The 18,535-nt window shown below is 35.3% G+C and overlaps 2 protein-coding genes and 1 non-coding gene across 3 annotated transcripts; all 3 read right to left on the bottom strand.

Annotated features, from left to right (window-relative positions):
• Positions 1-69: 69 nt before the first annotated feature.
• Positions 70-2,560, bottom strand: LOC133851195 (S-adenosylmethionine synthase 5-like). Its single transcript, XM_062287526.1, has 2 exons — positions 2,419-2,560; positions 70-1,585 (listed from the first exon to the last, which is right to left on the bottom strand). Exon 2 carries the CDS (start codon positions 1,573-1,575, stop codon positions 394-396), a length of 1,182 nt encoding a protein of 393 aa, XP_062143510.1. The 5' UTR covers positions 1,576-1,585; positions 2,419-2,560; the 3' UTR covers positions 70-393.
• Positions 2,561-7,800: 5,240 nt separating this feature from the next.
• TRNAF-GAA (transfer RNA phenylalanine (anticodon GAA)) lies at positions 7,801-7,873 on the bottom strand. The gene has a single exon. It is a non-coding gene; the product is annotated as a tRNA-Phe (tRNA).
• A 5,641-nt stretch (positions 7,874-13,514) lies between these two features.
• LOC133851985 (peroxidase 5-like) lies at positions 13,515-15,247 on the bottom strand. The gene is made up of 2 exons (XM_062288627.1): positions 14,920-15,247; positions 13,515-14,427 (listed from the first exon to the last, which is right to left on the bottom strand). Exons 1-2 carry the CDS (start codon positions 15,142-15,144, stop codon positions 13,648-13,650), a joined length of 1,005 nt encoding a protein of 334 aa, XP_062144611.1. The 5' UTR covers positions 15,145-15,247; the 3' UTR covers positions 13,515-13,647.
• Between the last annotated feature and the right edge of the window lie 3,288 nt (positions 15,248-18,535).

The following is an 18,535-nucleotide window of genomic DNA, read 5'->3' as shown; positions in this document are numbered from 1 at the left end:
GATTTTGTACGTCAGTAGGATGAAAGGTTTAGGCAATGTCGAAAGGAAAAGAAAGTAACATATAAGGAATTAAAAAACTAAAAAGGATCAATCACCCGAATCTCGCTGTTCACAAACAAATACATTAATACATTCATGCTGCTCTGCAGCTGATCTCTTCTTTCATTTGGCAATCTAGTAATGATATTGATGCAGCTTTCTTCTACATGTTTTCATCAACTATGATTCAACTCCAGATATGTTCTTTCACACGGCCAGAGACACAGCAGAAGAACATTACAGAAAGCAAAAAAAAATTAATAAAGAAAAAGAAACACCATAGCCACTAACAAAGGCTCTCAGATCCGAGAAAAGCTGCAAAGACCAAGCACATTATTGATCACCTGCATAGCTTTACTCAAGGGGCTTCTCCCACTTGAGGGGCTTCACCACCTCCCATGTGAAGTCCGGGTCATCTCTTCCAAAGTGTCCATAAGCGGCTGTCTTCAAGAACCTCCCATTTCCACCTCTCTTAAGATCTAAATTAATTGCAATCATCCCAGGCCTGAAATCAAAGTTTTCCTTCACAATCTTCAGAATCTCCTTATCTGGAATCTTCCCAGTGCCATAAGTATCAACAAATACTGATAATGGCTCAGGAACACCAATAGCATATGACACCTGAACGATGCACCTCCGAGCAAGCCCATTAGCAACAATGCTCTTTGCAGCCTGCCTAACAATGTAGGCTCCACTCCTATCTACCTTGGTAGGGTCCTTTCCAGAGAAGGCACCACCACCATGGGCTCCCCATCCACCATAAGTATCAATGATGATTTTACGGCCAGTGAGACCTGCATCCCCATGAGGCCCCCCAATGACAAAACGCCCAGATGGATTGAGATGGAAGATGGTCTTCTCATCAAGGTACTTCTCGGGGACGACAGGCTTGATAACATGCTCTTTGAGATCAGCAGCAATCTCATCATTGGTAACAGTTTCATCATGCTGTGTGGAAATAAGAACGGTGTGGACACGTACCGGGACCATAGCACCATGGTCGTTGTAGTATTCAACGGTGACTTGTGTTTTCCCATCAGGTCTCAACCAGGGGCAAGTCCCATTCTTACGAACATCAGTGAGGCGTGCGCCAAGCTTGGTAGCCAGAACGTGGCTGAGAGGCATAAGCTCAGGTGTCTCATCAGTAGCATATCCAAACATGTGACCCTGGTCACCGGCACCAATCTCCTCAGGCCGCTTAGTGAGATGACCATGGACACCCTGAGCAATATCAGGGCTCTGCTGCTCAATGTTAACCAGAACCTTGCAGTTGTCAGCATCAAGTCCCACGTCATCGGAAACAAATCCGATTGAACGGCATGTGTCACGTACAATCTTCTCATAGTCTACATTGGATTTAGTCGTGATCTCTCCAAAGACCATTACCATGTTGGTCTTGGTGCAAGTCTCACAGGCAACCTTGCTATCAGGGTCATGTTCAAGGCAGGCATCAAGCACTGCATCAGATATCTGATCACAGAGCTTATCGGGATGGCCCTCATTCACAGACTCAGAGGTGAATAGGAAGGTATCCATTTCGCCAAAGCTGCAAAGAGCAATATTACAGATAGATATGTCACCATATGAATGAGCAGTTACCCAAGAAAACTATCGGGATAAATACAAAAGGAAGAATCAATCTATTGCTAAAAATAAATAATGAAAACTAATCCTGATGCTTCAGTACCTCATACGACGGTGCAAGAGACAAGTATCTGAGCACAGTATCTTAACAAATTATACAAAAATTTAAAAGTTGAGAAGCACCAACAAGCAAAGTATCCCACACATTTCCAGAACGAATTATATTAAAATGAAAGTAATAATAGAATGAGAATATGATTCTGATATTCACAAATTGGAAAGAGCCATTCTTGACACCAATCTAGAAAGCATCAACACTAAAGACAGCAAATAGATTCTAAAGCCGGGGTACATAACAAGGAAAACCCATGAAGCTAATGTCATTTCGAACCCAATAAAGTGATATAAACGGTCAGAGAAACCATTACAACTCTCAACTTTCACTGTAAGCAAATCATAAGCATAAGCATACACCCAAGGACCAAATTTGCACCATTTCCACCCAAACTAAAGGTAAAGATTAACAAATTGCTTCAAAGTAATTGACACTAGCATTTACAGAACCCTATAACAGCGATTTTGCTAGCATAAATCCCAATACATAAACACAAAAATCAAGCATACTAACCCAGCAACAACAATTTCCAGCTCAAAAGAAAAAATTAAAAAATAAACACCACTTTGATCAAGGAATTAAAGCACCAATCAAGGAATTAAACACAAATTCAGCTTGGAAAAACCATGGTGTAGATGGAAATTGTAAAACCCAGATGTTTGATTTAAGAGCAACCCGACCTTTGACTTGTCCTGGCTTTTCCCCTTGTCTTCCTCTCGACTGGGACTATGTGGTTCTTCTTGAGAATTTGGAGGGTCAGTATTTATAGGCAGACGGTAGTGGGACCGAGTGAGGACGACCTTAGATCTAGTAGGAATTGACGGTCTTGATTTTTTTCTCAATTGCAAAATGCTACTATGAGATAGCCCCTTTCGTGAGCCTCATGAGCTCTCCCCTCATTTGTTGATCATTCCATACAAGTTTTATCAAGATTTAAATATTTATATAGGACTACAAAGAATGAATTAAAGTCCTCGTGAACAATTTACCGTTTAAATTTTATTTTATTACATCAAACGTACAGTTTATTAAGTATCACGTCATTTAAAAATTACACATTATTAAATTTATAAAATTTAATGTGAATTATGAAATAGTTATTGGTCGATAATTTTTGAGGTTATTTATTAATTAAATTTATCAAGTTTAAGTTCAAGGTTGAAACTTAATTATTTAACAATCCAAAATTGAAAAAACCCAAGCAAGGTTTGATATATTTTTAGATAGTAAAATTGATACTTTCCCTAAATAAATACATGCAACTTTAAAATAATAATTTATTGATATATATTGAAATTATCACTTTTTAAGAGTAAATGATTTTATTGTTAGAATTTAAAATGTCATTTGATAGTTAATTAATATTCCCTAATAAGAATAGATAAATATGTAATTTTCTTAACTAAAAATTGTATTAATTTAACCAATTCAACAGAAGACGTGAAACATGGTCAAGCTTATTTGGAAAATTGATGAAGTAGCTTAAACATAAAAATTAAGCTTAATCTTCAACTTGAGCTAGATAATAAAAAGTAAATGGAATAAACTTGAATATTCTTTTAGCCGTTGATCATTGATGAAAGCTTATGTCTTTGTTTTTTACTTTTGTAAATATAAAATGACTTTTAACTTGCAATTAATCGTGGTGGTGAAATGGAGGGAGTGATCATTTCCATAGTCCCAAATACTGGAGAGCTCATGGGAAACAAAATGAGAACGCTCCCATCATAACACTATTTTTAATTTAGTTTATGGAGGTGGGGTCCGGATCTCAAAGCGGGTATATAGGAAGTGGGATTGAGGCCGTTCGATGGGGGTCGATTGACGGAGGGGATTGGTTGGAGTCAGTGGGAGAGAGCGACAGGCCCACCTATTTGGCTATTTGGATTTTTGTCCTTCCGTCGTGGGTGGGTTACCGGTTGAGTCTGTGGGGTTTTTAAGAGTTCACCAACTCCTGATGTGATATTCTCGGCTTCATGGCTTAGATTACGGCTTCCCTCAATAGTCTTCTTTTTTTTTTTTTTTTTTTTAAAAAAAAAAAAAAAAAAAAAAAAAAGGGACAATTATTAGAACTTATATAGTTATATGATATATTATAAGAATGAAATAAATTATCTCATTTTTGGAAATACAATTTTACACATTATATTATGTTTTCCTAGTAAAAAACCAAACACTAATTATATTTGAGAATCGGGACAGAGTCAGAAACTATTTTGAACAAGGGTGAGGGGTCAAAAAATTTTGTTACTAGGGCACAAGCTTCTTTTTTTTTTTTTTTTAACCTTATAAGTTTTTTTTACCTAACAAATTTTTTGTTTGTATGAATTGGGAGGGGCTATGGCCTATATCAGCCCCTCATCCCTCTGTTAAACCATAACTTGTCTTAAAAATTTAAACTGATAGGAAGAGGTAAATATAATCACTTAATCAATACTTTAACATTTATCCTCACATGTAAGCTCAAACTTCATTTCAATAGGTGAGATCCAACACATGCAATATTTAATTGAAATATGAGGTAAATAATGGAGTCAAGATTTGAACTTAGGACCTTTGGCTTTGAGTTCGAACCCTGTCTTTTTCATTTACTTCTCATTTCAATTAAATATTCCACGTGTTGGGCCTCACATATTAAAAGGAAGTTTGAGCCCACACGTGAGGGGGAGTGTTAAAGTATTGATTAAATGATTAAATTTATCTCTTCCTATCAAGTTTAAACTTTTGGGACAAGTAGTATTTAACATAATATTAAAGTAGATGTCCTGAGTTCGAACATTATCTTATTCATTTACCTCCAATTTTAATTAAATATTCTACGTGTTATGCCCACTTACTAAAAGAGAGTTTAAGCCCACACGTGAGGGAGAATGTTAAAGTATTGATTAAGTGATTAAATTTACCACTTCCTATCAGTTTGAATTTTGTAATCCATAATTAACTTCAACTTCTGTCATAATCTTTCAAGGATTCTAGACATTGGTTTTTTTTTTTTTTTTTGTTTTATAACCTTCATGGTTGATTTTTTGGGCTAGCTGATTGACATGAAGTTAAAAAATATATGTATAGGAGCATCAATTTTCATGTTTGCATGCTGGAAATTAAAACTTAAGCAGAAGCAAGCAAGGTAAAAAAACAAAAGAGAAATTATATTTTTCTATCCGGTGTACATTAGTTGTACTTCGTACATTTTTTATTTTTTTACAAATTAATTATTAAATTTGTAAAAAAGATGAACAATGTACGATATGTAAAGTTATTTTATTAGTATATTAAATGTCCATCAAATGTCTATAAAAAAATGAAATAATTTTTAAAATTATCATTTGATCAAAATCATCTTAAAATTTATTATTTTTTTTTTTTTCTTCTTGTGTCAACATCCAAAGAAATTCTTAGAATTATAAGCTGAAAGCTAGCTAAGAGCCAGACCGCAGTGAGCTTTATGAGCTCAAACTGATCATCAATCTTTGCTGAAGAGTGAAGAGGTTCCTAAGATGTTGGGAAAAGACACGTAGCAGTCCAACGCGGTTGGTGAGTTGGTGGTGACTGCTGACTCACCGGGACACGCCATGAGCTAGTGGAAAAAGGTAGGTAGATTTAGAGGGAGGGACAAAGGGTGAAGCCTCCTCTTTTGTTATTGGCCGATCCTGATTGGTTGGTCACCATTCTCACTAGACGACGTCACAGAATTAGTGGCATCTGTTAACTACTTCACGAATAAGAGTACTGACCTCACATCCCCACTTCTTCCTAAAATGACAAAACATGGAACATGAATTAATGCCCGAAAAGCTTATCTAATTTAATTTATTTTTTTTATTTTTTTTTATTTTTTACCTATAAAAAAGCGAGGGGAAATTTTTTTAGTTTTCCTAATTTCACTCATACGGTTAGGGTTTTGGTTTAATTCAAATGGTTAATAGGTGAAATATCTTGTATATCCTTGTAAAATTTTATAAAAGTATAAATTTATCCTTAATTAAAAAAAAAAATGAAAAAAAGACAGAATAATAAAAAGTAAACCAGGCCCACTAGGGACCGGCTTGATGAAACATGGGTATTTTCACCTTTTTTTAAATAAAAAGAAAAAATGAAGAAGAAGGAGTATTTTGATCATTTTGCATCATTTATTATGATTTAACAGTAAATTTTAATGACAGGGTAAAAATAAAAAAAGGCTGAAAAATAGAATACTCATATTACAAGTTTTGATAATTCGATGGTGACATTGCAAAACCCATGATACATCGAGAGAGATAAGTGAAGTTTTTCCAAATTAAAATTTATTGAAAATAGTCATTCTAATATTTCTTTAGCTCCATAGAGCATACATATACATACATTATAGCACTCAAAGCGAAAGAAAGTTGCTCGCAGGTAGTTAATAGTATTAGAAATTTACTCTGCGATCAGTAAATCATATGCATCATGCATGCTGAACATGAATTGCTCTCAAAGACATATGTAACGTCATTTAGGCTCTGTTTTTGTATCATGGAGAGCGACCTCTGGCAACGACGGCCAAAAGCTATTAGCGACTTCTTGCAAACTCTAGTGGTGACACTCATTTCAAACATCTTTTTCCCGAAAAAAGCTAAAATAAGATATGGTATAGGGTATAGTGAGAGTAATATTTACAAGCATCTATTTGAATAATTAAATTAATTTTTACTATTGCAGATTTCATAGAGTAACGACGTGTGCCATATCTTTCTTTGTTCCCCCACTCTCACCATATTCGACTCTTTTAGTGAAGTTCACTTTTCAATTCTCTGCCTTTTGTTTTTGCTTTCAAGCTGTGTATGTTTGATAATGGTTTTCAAAAGTTTTTTTTTTTTTTTTTTTTTTTTGAAGTTTACGTGTGATTATTATGTTGTGTTTTGAATTGTTCATTTATAACTTTAAGAAAAATGTGTTTTTATTTTAAATACATGATAGTATTTTGAAAACTGTTAACAAACAAGAACTCAATTATTCCCTTGCCATCACTAAAAGTCATTATTTCTTTGCCTAACAATTATGGATAAAGGGGAATAGGAATATAGGATCCTCTCCATTTTATTTTTTTATTTTTTATTTAAAGAAAATCTGATCATTAAAGGGCATAAATAGATATCTTATAATTATTTATTTGACATTGGGCAAACCGGTTATTCATGAGGTGTTGGATAATAAGCTAGCTTGAGATAGTATAAAGTTGGTAGGTTTGTTGGTTCAATAGTACTGATTAAGAAATGGATAGAAGTTTACTTCAAATTGATTTGGACCAAGTCTATCGGTCGTTAATTTCGTAATAGTACGTAAGTTTTTTTACTATAATTTTTTTTAAAAAAAATGTATGTGCGAACATATGGCAATTTTATGAAATTGTTAATTTTTTTTTAACTTAATTTGAAAGAAATCTTTATATATGCCAAAGAAATTAGAAGAGACTTATTTTCTAATTGAAGCTTAAGCATGCATGATGTCATAACGATGCCTTTTTTGTGCATGGATTTATTATCTTGATCACATCCGGCCCACTATCCCAGTACTCATGGGATCTCTCTCCACTTGTATTTCTCAAACGCTCTCTTTTTGTTGATTTGGTTCTAAACCATACTAAATAAATAAAGGTAAAGTCATGGAAGATTGGTTGGTGCAAATAAAGATTGATTTGAGTAACTCCACGGGTTGGCTTAAGTGGTACATGTCTTGATTTTGGTGGCATTTTCATTATGTCGAAGATTCGAATCCTTTCAGTTATAAATAATTTATTGGGCCATGCCTATCAGCGAAATTGAAGTCTTGTTCAATCCGTGTAGAAATGACGTTTTACACTCATAAAAAAAATAAAGAGTGCCATGCTCTTCGGGATTTGGTGGGACTCATCATCCAAAAATTGGTAATCTTCTCTTATTAGTGCTCCTGTGGCCTTCTTTTTATTTGTTGTGATGAGTTAAATACTAATAATGGTCGGTCTTCAAACCCATTTATTTGTCTTTAATCCTGATTATATTGTAGCGGAGGCGCGGAGCAGAATTGAAGGAAAAAAAAAAAAAACTGAGTGAAAAACAGTATGCGGTGAGCGTGGATCGAACACGCGACCTTCAGATCTTCAGTCTGACGCTCTCCCAACTGAGCTATCCCCGCTAGATGCTACTTTTACTGCAATAAAAGAGATATTGTATTTTAATTAAATCGAATTATGCTGTGAAAGCGTCATTCTATTTACCGTAGCCTTTAACCCTTTCCTCCATCACCTTAGCCCACTGGCCAAGACCCGGGCCGAAGGCCCAACGTGTATTTTCCCTTTCCTCCATCACCATAGCCCACTGGTCATGAGGCATGCTGCGATTTTTAAAATATTAATAAGGAAATGCACAAATAGAAATAAAAGCAAACGAAAATAAATTGAACCCATTACGGCAATACCCATAAAAAATTAAAAACCTTCACACATTTCATTCAAAACCCATATAAATTAACCGACCCACCACTCCTTTCACCTAACTAAATTGAATACGGTGCCACCACAAGCATAACCCACAAATTCTTTCATACAAATGCCCAATAAAAAGAAAAGAAATAAAGTAAATTATATACACACACTCATGATGAACACACATATACATATATACATATGTGTGGAGAGAGCGAGCTAGAGAAATGAGCATATCTTGTGATTCCGATATCACGTTGAAATTATGATTCAAAATGATACAATTTATTGGTGATTTCGCACTTCTCATTTTCTACGAGATGGAAGTTTTTTTTGTTTTTTTTTTCAAATTGAATACGAGGAATTTTTTCAAATTTAGTCCATTAAAATACATGTGTCTAAAGATGTATGCATTTGTAATAGATCACGTAATTGAAGAATATTAATGGAATTAAGTAGGAATCACATGAATTTTGAACACATTTAGGTACTTTTTAATAAACTGAATTAGAAAAATAAAAAATAAAAAAAATTGTGCTTTTATGAATCATCATAGAATATTTAGTCTCTTTTTTTTTTTTTTTCTGCACAGAATATTAGTCTGGTTTCTATCACTGAAGCCCACTCTCATAGAATTTCAGAATAGCAAATATGATTTTCTTGTTAGTTTGACAAACAAATGGAAAATGGATTTCCCAAGGTCTTTTGAATCACAATAATGCATGGATCTTGCTTAGGCGGTGAAAAAAAAAAGAAAAAAAGAAAATATATATATATATATATATATATATATATAAATATATATATATATATATATATATATATATATATATATATATATATATATATATATATATATATATGTTGAAGTCTTTTCATCGGTTCAAATTTAATTTCGCTTTCTCTTTAAATCTAGATGATGAAAAAATTTACCGCACATATATTATAATTTGTTTTACGATATCTAAACCAAATCGATAATAGAGACGTACACCTTATGCCAGGGGTCTCCCCCCCCCAAAAAAAAAATTTAATTAATTTTAACCCTGAATTTTGTTATATTTATAGTTTTGGCCCCCTAATTTTTTTTTTTTCAATTTGACCCCCCCAAATCTTGAATCCTAGCTCCGCCCCTGCCTTATGCTAACTAGAGTATGAAAGCTGATAATTCTTGTACAACAATCATATACACAATAATTATACAACTCTATTCACATGAGAAGAGACTTATATGGTAGCTAGGTCTCACTCACATGGTCACCCCATGTGAATAGAGTTGTATATAGTTATTGTGCAATAGACATTTTTCCCAAGCATATTGCATCTTACAAGGCATGCTCGAAGTCTGAAGATTTCCTTAAAAGGCGTGCATGCTTCGTACAAATTCCAAGGCATGATACCATTTAGCCGGAAAATATCAGTCGGATTCCTCAGCAGAGTCCTAGCTTAGTTGCTTGCTTCTGTATACAGAAGCTTCAAAAGCTGTCAATTATAAACAAGAATGCATGCATATTTAGGATGTTCATGAAGCTAGTTTTCCTTCCTCTTTCTTTTCTAGCGTATGATGTTGAGGTTTGACGATTAGAGAGAGTTGCAAAACACTGAAACGTACACCATCATGCATGTCAAACCAAGTAGCACCCACAAAAAACGAAAAAAAAAAAAAAAAAAACTAAGAACCATATATAAGATAGATCATGTCATAGATGGGCTTGTTTACATAACAGCAGTACTTGAAAGCCAACTGAGGACCCTCAAAATTTATCAAAAAGCAAACACTCAAGCAAAACAAAAAGAAGAAGAAAACAAAGCACATATTGCAAACTAGGAGAACCTAAAAACAAGCCCCATCTACCAGGTCCTTCTCTCATGGTGGCGGTGAGCCAACACCAATGGAACCACCAGGGATAGTGGGCAGAATTGGGACACAGCCTGCTGGGAAGATGGCACAAAAGCTTGACGGCCCAGAACCAACGCCGGCCCCACCGAAACCAGGGCTTGGAATGAACCCTCGAAGCGGCCCGCCAATGCCGCCTCCATTTCCAAGAAAGGTCTGTGGGTGGTCGACCTGCTCCTTGCTCTTGAGTAGCCTTCCTCCTTCAACGTCTGATGAGAAGACCAGTAACAGCATGGTGAGGATCAGCAGCACCTTAGCAACTTTCTCCATCTCAATACCGTAGCAATGCTCTCTCACTTTCAGTCTCTCAGCTATCTCTCTCTGTTTGTCACAATGAAGAGAAAGCTTAGCCAATGCCCATTTATTTAATAGTACCAAGCTTTTCTATTTAAAGAAGTCACTGTCACTCTCTCTGCTTAGTGTCGCCTCGACAGCTACGATCCATCCTCTTAATTTTATGGTCATAATTTAAAGTTGATATATCTAACGGTATACATGAAATTAATATTAACACATATTTTAAAAAATTAAAATAATATGAAAGTATTTATACTATTAGATATATCAATTTTAAATCGTGACCATAAAATCAACTGATCATTTCATATTGAAAGATCCTTGACCCATGGTACTAGGTGGCATATTGTTGTCTAGGAAGAAAAAGTAGTTGGTGGTTGTCATGCACTAAATGCAACTTATTTCAAAGTTATTTTGGAAGTAGCATAACACATCAAACAGTAACTCAACTTGTTTCAAACTATCATTTTGTTAATGGAATGGAAATTTACATGATCTGGTCTTGTTCTCTTGTGAAAATTTCCTCTCAGTAACTCGGGATTTAATTTTAAATCTTTTGCCTATAAATTTAATATTCAATGGGATGAATTGCATCTCGACGATATCGAATTGGCCGGAGCAATATGATAAATAACAATATTTGAACTATCAACTTGTATAACATTTTGCTCATTTTCTAAGAGAGCTGATGAATTTGGCTTCCATCTTTTTACCTTGGGTAAACGATACATCATATATATATATATATATACATATATATATATAAACAGCCTTTTGTCTTTTACATTAATTACTGGGAACCCATTTTATAGGGATGGGAATGCCCATTGACAATCCATGTAAAAGAAAGGTCTTTAAGAAGATTTTCTGGTATTGGTATTGAATTTATGGCAGTACTAAATCCACCTAACCAAAATGAAAAGGGTAAAGAAATTAATAATGCTCATAAACATAGACATCGACGTGGTTTACTCTCAATAAATACATTTCCAGCTTCTTGCTCTGCCTCTCACCAACTCCTTTACCTACCCCAGTACTGATACATTTCCATAACAGAGTTTGACCAAAAATTAGGACTCGTTTTGACAAACTTGTGACTGTAACTTTAAGAAGGGCATTACTTTCCAATAAATTCAATATTTCCCATAACTCACTGTTCAGTGGTTGGTGGATTCAATAAAATAGGACGTCCGGATTTTATGGTCTGTTTGCCAACAGAGTTGAATCAGGATTCTTCTCTATTCATCTCTACTTTTTTTAAAAATAAATTATATTTTATTTAATTTTTTCAAATTTTATCTCACAAAGTCAAACTTCAAAATTCGTGCAATGAATCAGAATTCTATTTTAAGTTCAAAAAATTCAATTCCCAAACGCACCATAATAGATATTAGGTTCATCAACAATTATTTTTTCGAATTTAAGAGAATTCGAAGATGTAATTATGAGAAACCATTTATAAGACTTATCCGATCGACCAAATAAAAATTGAGTTATCCAACTACTTATCCGGTCAAATAGTTCATATAAGTAGTCTCTCACAATTATTTGTCTGAATTCTCTCAAATAATTGTAGATAATCCTTACCCCGAATACTAGGGCTATGTTTGCTAACATTTTTTTTAAAAAAAAAAAAAAAAATCTGGTGATGCCCAACCCTTTTGATCCCCTAACTGACCCCTGAAGCCCAAATATCATACTAAAATTTATAATTCTCATGAGTCAATTTATTTGCAAGTTGACCCAAAGAATTCGGGTATTATTGGTATACCCAGTCCCCATGGGCTTATAATACCCGCCCACCCCAAGACTATGTGGCCTAGGCGTTTTGTCTCTCAGAACGCAATGAAATCCCAGTTTACAAAAGGCCCGCCAGGGATGGAGGACCTACAAGCCACCATTATGGACTAAGACCAAGAAAAAGCCCGACGGCCAGGCTTACAGTGGTTCCTAGCCCAAACGCTAAGATCTATCTACACCCCGATGGACCACACCATGCATAGTCGATCCCTTTGCCGGGTCAGATAATGGCTTCCCACGCTAGAAGCCTTCCCAATACTTGCAGAAGGGAATATTCACACTCTAATTGCATAACCTTAACAGCCTTTTTATTCCCTCAAAAAAATTCTAGTTGGAGGCCCTTGAAACCGTAGGGGAAGGAGGGCGGAAACACTGTAATTAAGCCTGTATATAGAGGGTAAGAACCTTAATCAGGTACACAATCATTCTCTTACACTTTCACTTTGTCAATGTGCTTTCCTTTCCATTTACCATTCTGACTTAATTATTGGAGTTGGTTTTACTGGACCTCCGATAGAACTCTCACTATTTTCATTGCCTGCAAACTTCTCCTGGTGCTTGGCTTTGTGATCGTGCGGCCAACTTTGTTCTGATAAGAGGTGGTCACTTTTTAGAATAATTTTCACACCTTATAAAAATATTTTGAGAAAAATAAAATTGGTGAAGTGAATTAAATGCAAACAAAGTTCGAAAAATATGTTCATTTTTCACACCTAATTTTCACACCTTTCTATCACATAAAATAAAATAAAATAAAATAATAATAATCAAAACACTGAAAATACTTTTCAAAACACTTAATATACATAGAAATTTCTTCTTCCAAGGTCTTTGGTGAATGAGATGACGAGCAGATGATGTATCTATATGCCAATTGAATTTAGAGGGTCCATTGCAATTTTCATATATTCATTGGTTAATGGATCTTTTCAAATAATTTATTTGTTTGCATTGAATTCACTTCACCAATTTCTGAAGCAGTGAAGCATTTCATTAAAAATAAATAAATAAATAAAATAAAATAAAAAATTGTGAATGGCGCAACGAACATAATCTTCAAGTTAGTTCTACAAATGACTGATGAGCAAGTCATTGGACCGATAAAGAGAGGAGACCACGCAAAGGACATAGAGATATACGAGAAGAGTTAAGAGTGCTACGAAGCATGCATGTATATTGAAAAGCTCATTATAGACAACTATATAGGTTAATTCCTCTGTAATACTTGAGTTATAAATACAATAGAGCCTCTCATGATCTGGCAGATTTGGTCGAGGCATTCCATCGTACACCTTAATTGCGTTCATGCGTATTTTCATTTTTGTTTCCTTAAGATTAAAAAAAAAAAAAAAAAAAACTTAGGAAAAAGAATTGCTTCACACTTGATAACTTATGCAAAAGAATTGCTTTACACTCGAATCAGCACCGAATAATGAAATAATAGAAAAAGAAAAGAAAAATCCAACTCTCACCAATAAAAACCCAAATAATCTAGTTGACAACCTTACAGTTTCTCCTGATCTCACCCTGGCTTCCTGTAAGAACATCAATATAACCCATTTTCACCATAGCTGCCGCAAACTTCTTAGCCCATGCTGTACCATGCCTTGCGTGGTTCCTCACAATCCCAGCCGTGGAAGGGCTGCTCAAAAGAGTCTGATCAGAGGTCAATAAGCCATGGTGGTGCTTCAAATCCTTGTAGTACTTATTATCCAGCCTTGTCGGTGTAAGAACATCAAGTGGCACCGTCGTCGGATCAGGATCATCAGCATTTTGTCGTGGGGGACACTTAGTCTTCAAGTATCTAGCAAATATGGGATCCATTGAAGGGTCTTGAGGATGGGTTGCATTGAATTCATACAAGCGATCAGTTGAGAAGGCAGAACAATGTGCCACCCCTATAGAATGTGCCCCAGAAAGCGTCACCATTTCATCAAGGCTAAGCCCTTTTTTGGCAAAGTTATCTTTGAGTCCCTCGGCCTTGAGGGTAGGTGCTGGGAGGTTTCCGTCCGGCTCACCTTTAAGTGAAACCCTGCCATCGCGGCGTCCTGATGGCACGTCGTAATTGATGTGCCCAGCTTTATAGGCGCTGTCACGGGCCGCAAATGCAACAATGTCTGCGCATGAGACAGTTTGTGGGCACTGAGCTTCAAGTTCAGCCTTTGCCTCATCGATCACTTCAAAGCCTCGCAAGCTTGGATAGTTGGCTGGATTTTCCTTCTCTGATTGGTTTCCCGGAGTTGAATCGAGCAGGACGGAGGCATCACAGCCCTGAGATAAATGATACCGAGAAATTAATAAGATTATTTATATGGATTAAGTAATTATATTTAGTAGATTTCTTTACAATTACTATATAATTAAATGATATTGTAATAAAAATAGTCATAAAGGATAATAAAAATTAGTTATTGAATTAGCAACTGATTTTTTTTTATACAAATGTTAATTAAATGGTTTAATGCTAAATGCTGATTGTGTTGTACCAACCAATATTCTATCAGTCCTTATTAAAAAAAAAAAACGAAGAAGAAGAAGAAGAAAAAAAAAGTGGTATATATCTAACGTTATTCGGCATATTGTTTATAGGTTTTTTTTTTTGGCATGGTTTGCGGCAGGCAAATACATAATAAATGATGTTTTTCACTGTCTTTCTCGATCCCTTGAACATGACTTCGGCACATGCCTAGCTAAGCTGTGATAAAAAGAATGGATATTTTGAATATATATATATAAGAAGTACATGGGTTGCAAAGAGCATACCCTAACAAAACAGTCATGAAAGTGCATTCTGATGAGGCCAGCAGCCAAGCCAGGGTTCCGTGACACGGCTTTGTTGACAGCTTTTCTCACAATTCCCTCCGCAGATGGACAAGTTGATTTATAGAAACCTACTTTGAGTGATGCTGATGCTGATGCCAATGACAGAGAGGCCATGGCGCACACAGTTAGAAGGAAAACGAAACAAATATTGTTGATGGTTGGCATATTGTTGTGCGAGAGCTAGAATGAAGCAGCCAAAGCACAAAGAAAGACAAATAAGATCGAAAACTGTGAGTCTATGAGCAGCTGGATGAATAAGGTTAGGGAAATAATATTGGAGATGGATGGAATGGTTGAGGTTAAAAGGGCTTTTATAGCCAGGCACAGAAGAAGAGAAGCTTGAAGGTGTCTAAGTTTGAGCAGTTCCATGGTTACGTGAGAGGAAACAGTCTTCTTTAGCTCACTCCCACAGTTGACAGTTCCTTTGTTTATTTATATGATCTCTATCAGGCTTTGAGTGGGTCTTTTGCAAGTTGATGAGGATAATTAATAACGTAAAAGATAAAATACCTAAACATGTACGTCTCGTACATAGAGTCAATTAGGAAAGCCTTTTCTGACCAATCCTGGTTGCCCTAGCTAGCCTGTCCTTTTCTTTCCCTAGAGAGAGAAGTGCATGGGAAGAAAAACAAAATATTTTTTTAATATCTATATTATATTTTGCGACCAGGTCGATCAGGGAGACACTGAGCTTTTTCAATATATATATTTCTCTTTATTTGTTTAAGATAACTTATAAACAAATAAAGATCGAATTACTTATAAATTACGGAGTAATTACTTTCTGGCATTCAGTCTCGCCAGTGAGAACAACCAGGAAAGCGCGTACGTGTAGTACTATAGGCCGGAGAACTCAGTCTCGCCAGTGAGAACTGAGAGCAACCAGGAAAGCGCGTGTAGTAGGCTGTCTCCGGCCTTGACTGAGTACGTAGTATTTCTGCATCGGAACCCATTTACTTAAGATGACTTAATCCAAAGGAAAAAGTCACCTCTACCTGGTGATAAAAATGCCTTCACAACTTCCAGGTTTAATTTCGTGGGACCAAGCCATAATGACATGCAGGCTATATATACTACTAAAAAAAATAGAAAAAAGGAAAATACACCTAACCTCCAAAGTATTCAGCCTTTTACGTTTTGAAATTAAATGTTCAAAAAATGGCATTTGACCCTCTAGAGTATTTAATTGTTGCAAGTTAGATCCTTGGGCGGATCGAGCTAGCTTGGGGTTTGGCACCCTAAGCCCCAATAATTTTTTAAAAAAATTAAAATTAAAATTTTACTCCTAAATTTTATATCTTTTTTAGTTTTACCCTCTCAATTTTTTTTTTTTCAATTTTGTCTCCCTAAATTTCAAATGCTAGCTCCACCCCCGGATCATCTGTCAACTTTTTTCGTCATTTTTGACGGATCGAAAGTCAATCACGTGGGTCACACATAACTTTTTAAGACCTAAACTTTCCCAAATGCTAGAGATAAAGTGTTAAAAAAAAAAAAAAAAAAAAAAAAAAAAAAAAAGCCACCCCATTTGGCTACTTAGGGTGGCCGAACAACCCTCATTTGGCCAGAATAGGGGTGACAAACCCTTTGTGAGTGGTTTTGGCCATCCCCATTTGGCAATTGAAGATAGCCGAAATTACTTCCATTCCACTATGGAGTATCGAGTATAATACTTCCGAAATTAATTAACTAATAATTAAATCAGTGTATATCCCCAAAAGATAAGTAGAACCCTCATCAAAGGGCAAACAATGAAAGTGTGAGTCACTTGAACTATGGAATAGCCATCATTACAACACATCAAAATAATAACTAGATCGAGCAAATACTAAAAATCACAATATAACTTAGGGAAATACCCTATTGGTATCTGAGTTTTAAGCGTTTTTAAATTCAGTACCTGAATTTTCATTTGTATCATAGGTGGTACTTGAGTTAGGTGTAAAAACTCATTTGGTACCTCTGTTAGATTTTTCGTCATAAAATTAACGTGTTGCCACGTGTCAACCGTTAAGGTTGACACGTGGCACTATATAAAAAATTGAAAATAAAATTCTTAAAAAAAGTATATAAAAATAATAAAATAATACAATTTCAATAAATAAATAAATAATTGAAACAAAAAGTCAGCCACCCTCTTGGCCAAAATGGGGGTGGCCATGGGGTGGTTTGGCCACCCCATAGCAGAAAAAAATAATAATAATAATAAATAAATAAAAATTATTGGTTTTGGCTCATGGCAAACCCTCCAAATTTTTTTTAGAGAGTTTGGCCCTTGGGGGTGGCCGAACCACCCCCAAGGGACAAAATTTATTATTATTATTATTATTATTATTTGTCATGGGGTGGTTTGGCCACCCCAGATCGGCCAAGTGGTGGCTCCCCTTGGCCAAAATGGGTGTGGCCCATGGTGGCCAAGGGGGTGTGGCTCAGCCTCCTATCTTCTTCTCTCTTTTTTTCAAATTTTTTTAAATTGTATTATTTTATTATTTTTATATAATTTTTTAAATATTTTCATTTTTTATTTTTTAATTTTTTATATAGTGCCAACAGTTGACACGTGACAGACCATTAATTTTATGACGGAAAATCTAACAGAGGTACCAAATGGGTTTTTACCCCTAGCTCAAGTACCACTTAAGATACAAATGAAAACTCAGGTACTAAATTTAAAAACGTTTAAAACTCAAGTACCAATGGGGTATTTAACCCTATAACTTAATCGAAAGAGAACATCAAGTATCTTGATCGAAGACCGGCCACTAAGCCAAATATAAAAAAAAAAAAAAAAAAAAAAAAAAAAAAAAAAAATTACAACCCCAAATCTAAAAGTAATAATGTCATCCAATGCAAAAGAGAGAAAATTCTATATCCCAAGTCTTGTAGTGATTTGGTATTGTTTTCACCAATGCAAACAATACCAAATCGGCAATTGACTTATGAAACTATCACCAAGAAGTCCCTTGCGCTCAAACCACAAGTAATGGAACAAGCTAGGGTCCGACTAATTATCAAAGACCGGTGTTAGTACAGTTTCCGGTACGGTGACATGTTGCCTTGTGATTCGTTGCCTTCCTTAAACTTCACTCTCCTCGTAATCTGCAAAATAATAAACGGCTCGTCGGACTATGGGGGTGCCGACCAGACCCCCACTCCGATGCCTAAGTCAGTTCAAACTAATTTTCTGGAAAATATTTGTAATCTCAAAAGCTCAGAGAATGTGCTTGTTTTTTTAATACCTGACGCCGTAGTCTTATTTATAGACTCACAGTTCACATTTATAAAACCGCTAGAGTGCTTGGAGCATAATTTAATTAGGAGTCTGAGTCCTAGATCACATAGTCTTGAATCTTATCTTTCTGATTAGGAGTCTGAGTCCTAGATCACATAGTCTTGAGTCTTATCTTCATAGAATTCAAGTTGGGTAGTAGAGTTCAAACTGGATAGGACACTACCCCTTTAGCTAATGTCATTCTATTAGGTACCTTATCCCATATTTGATGGGATAGAAGCCTATTTTGATATATTCTGAATATCTGTCTTTTTGGAGATAACG

This window comes from Alnus glutinosa, chromosome 12, assembly GCF_958979055.1.
Source record: "Alnus glutinosa chromosome 12, dhAlnGlut1.1, whole genome shotgun sequence".
Lineage (NCBI taxonomy): Eukaryota > Viridiplantae > Streptophyta > Magnoliopsida > Fagales > Betulaceae > Alnus > Alnus glutinosa.
This window is presented reverse-complemented; position numbering and strand designations above follow the sequence as displayed.

What these genes read in the sequence shown, in the direction of transcription:
- LOC133851195 (XM_062287526.1), bottom strand. Translation starts at nt 1,575, where the DNA reads ATGGATACCTTCCTATTCACCTCTGAGTCTGTGAATGAGGGCCATCCC.
- LOC133851985 (XM_062288627.1), bottom strand. Translation starts at nt 15,144, where the DNA reads ATGCCAACCATCAACAATATTTGTTTCGTTTTCCTTCTAACTGTGTGC. An exon ending in TTCATGACTGTTTTGTTAGG is followed by an intron (nt 14,428 to 14,919) that starts GTATGCTCTTTG and finishes CATTTATCTCAG; the next exon opens with GGCTGTGATGCCTCCGTCCT.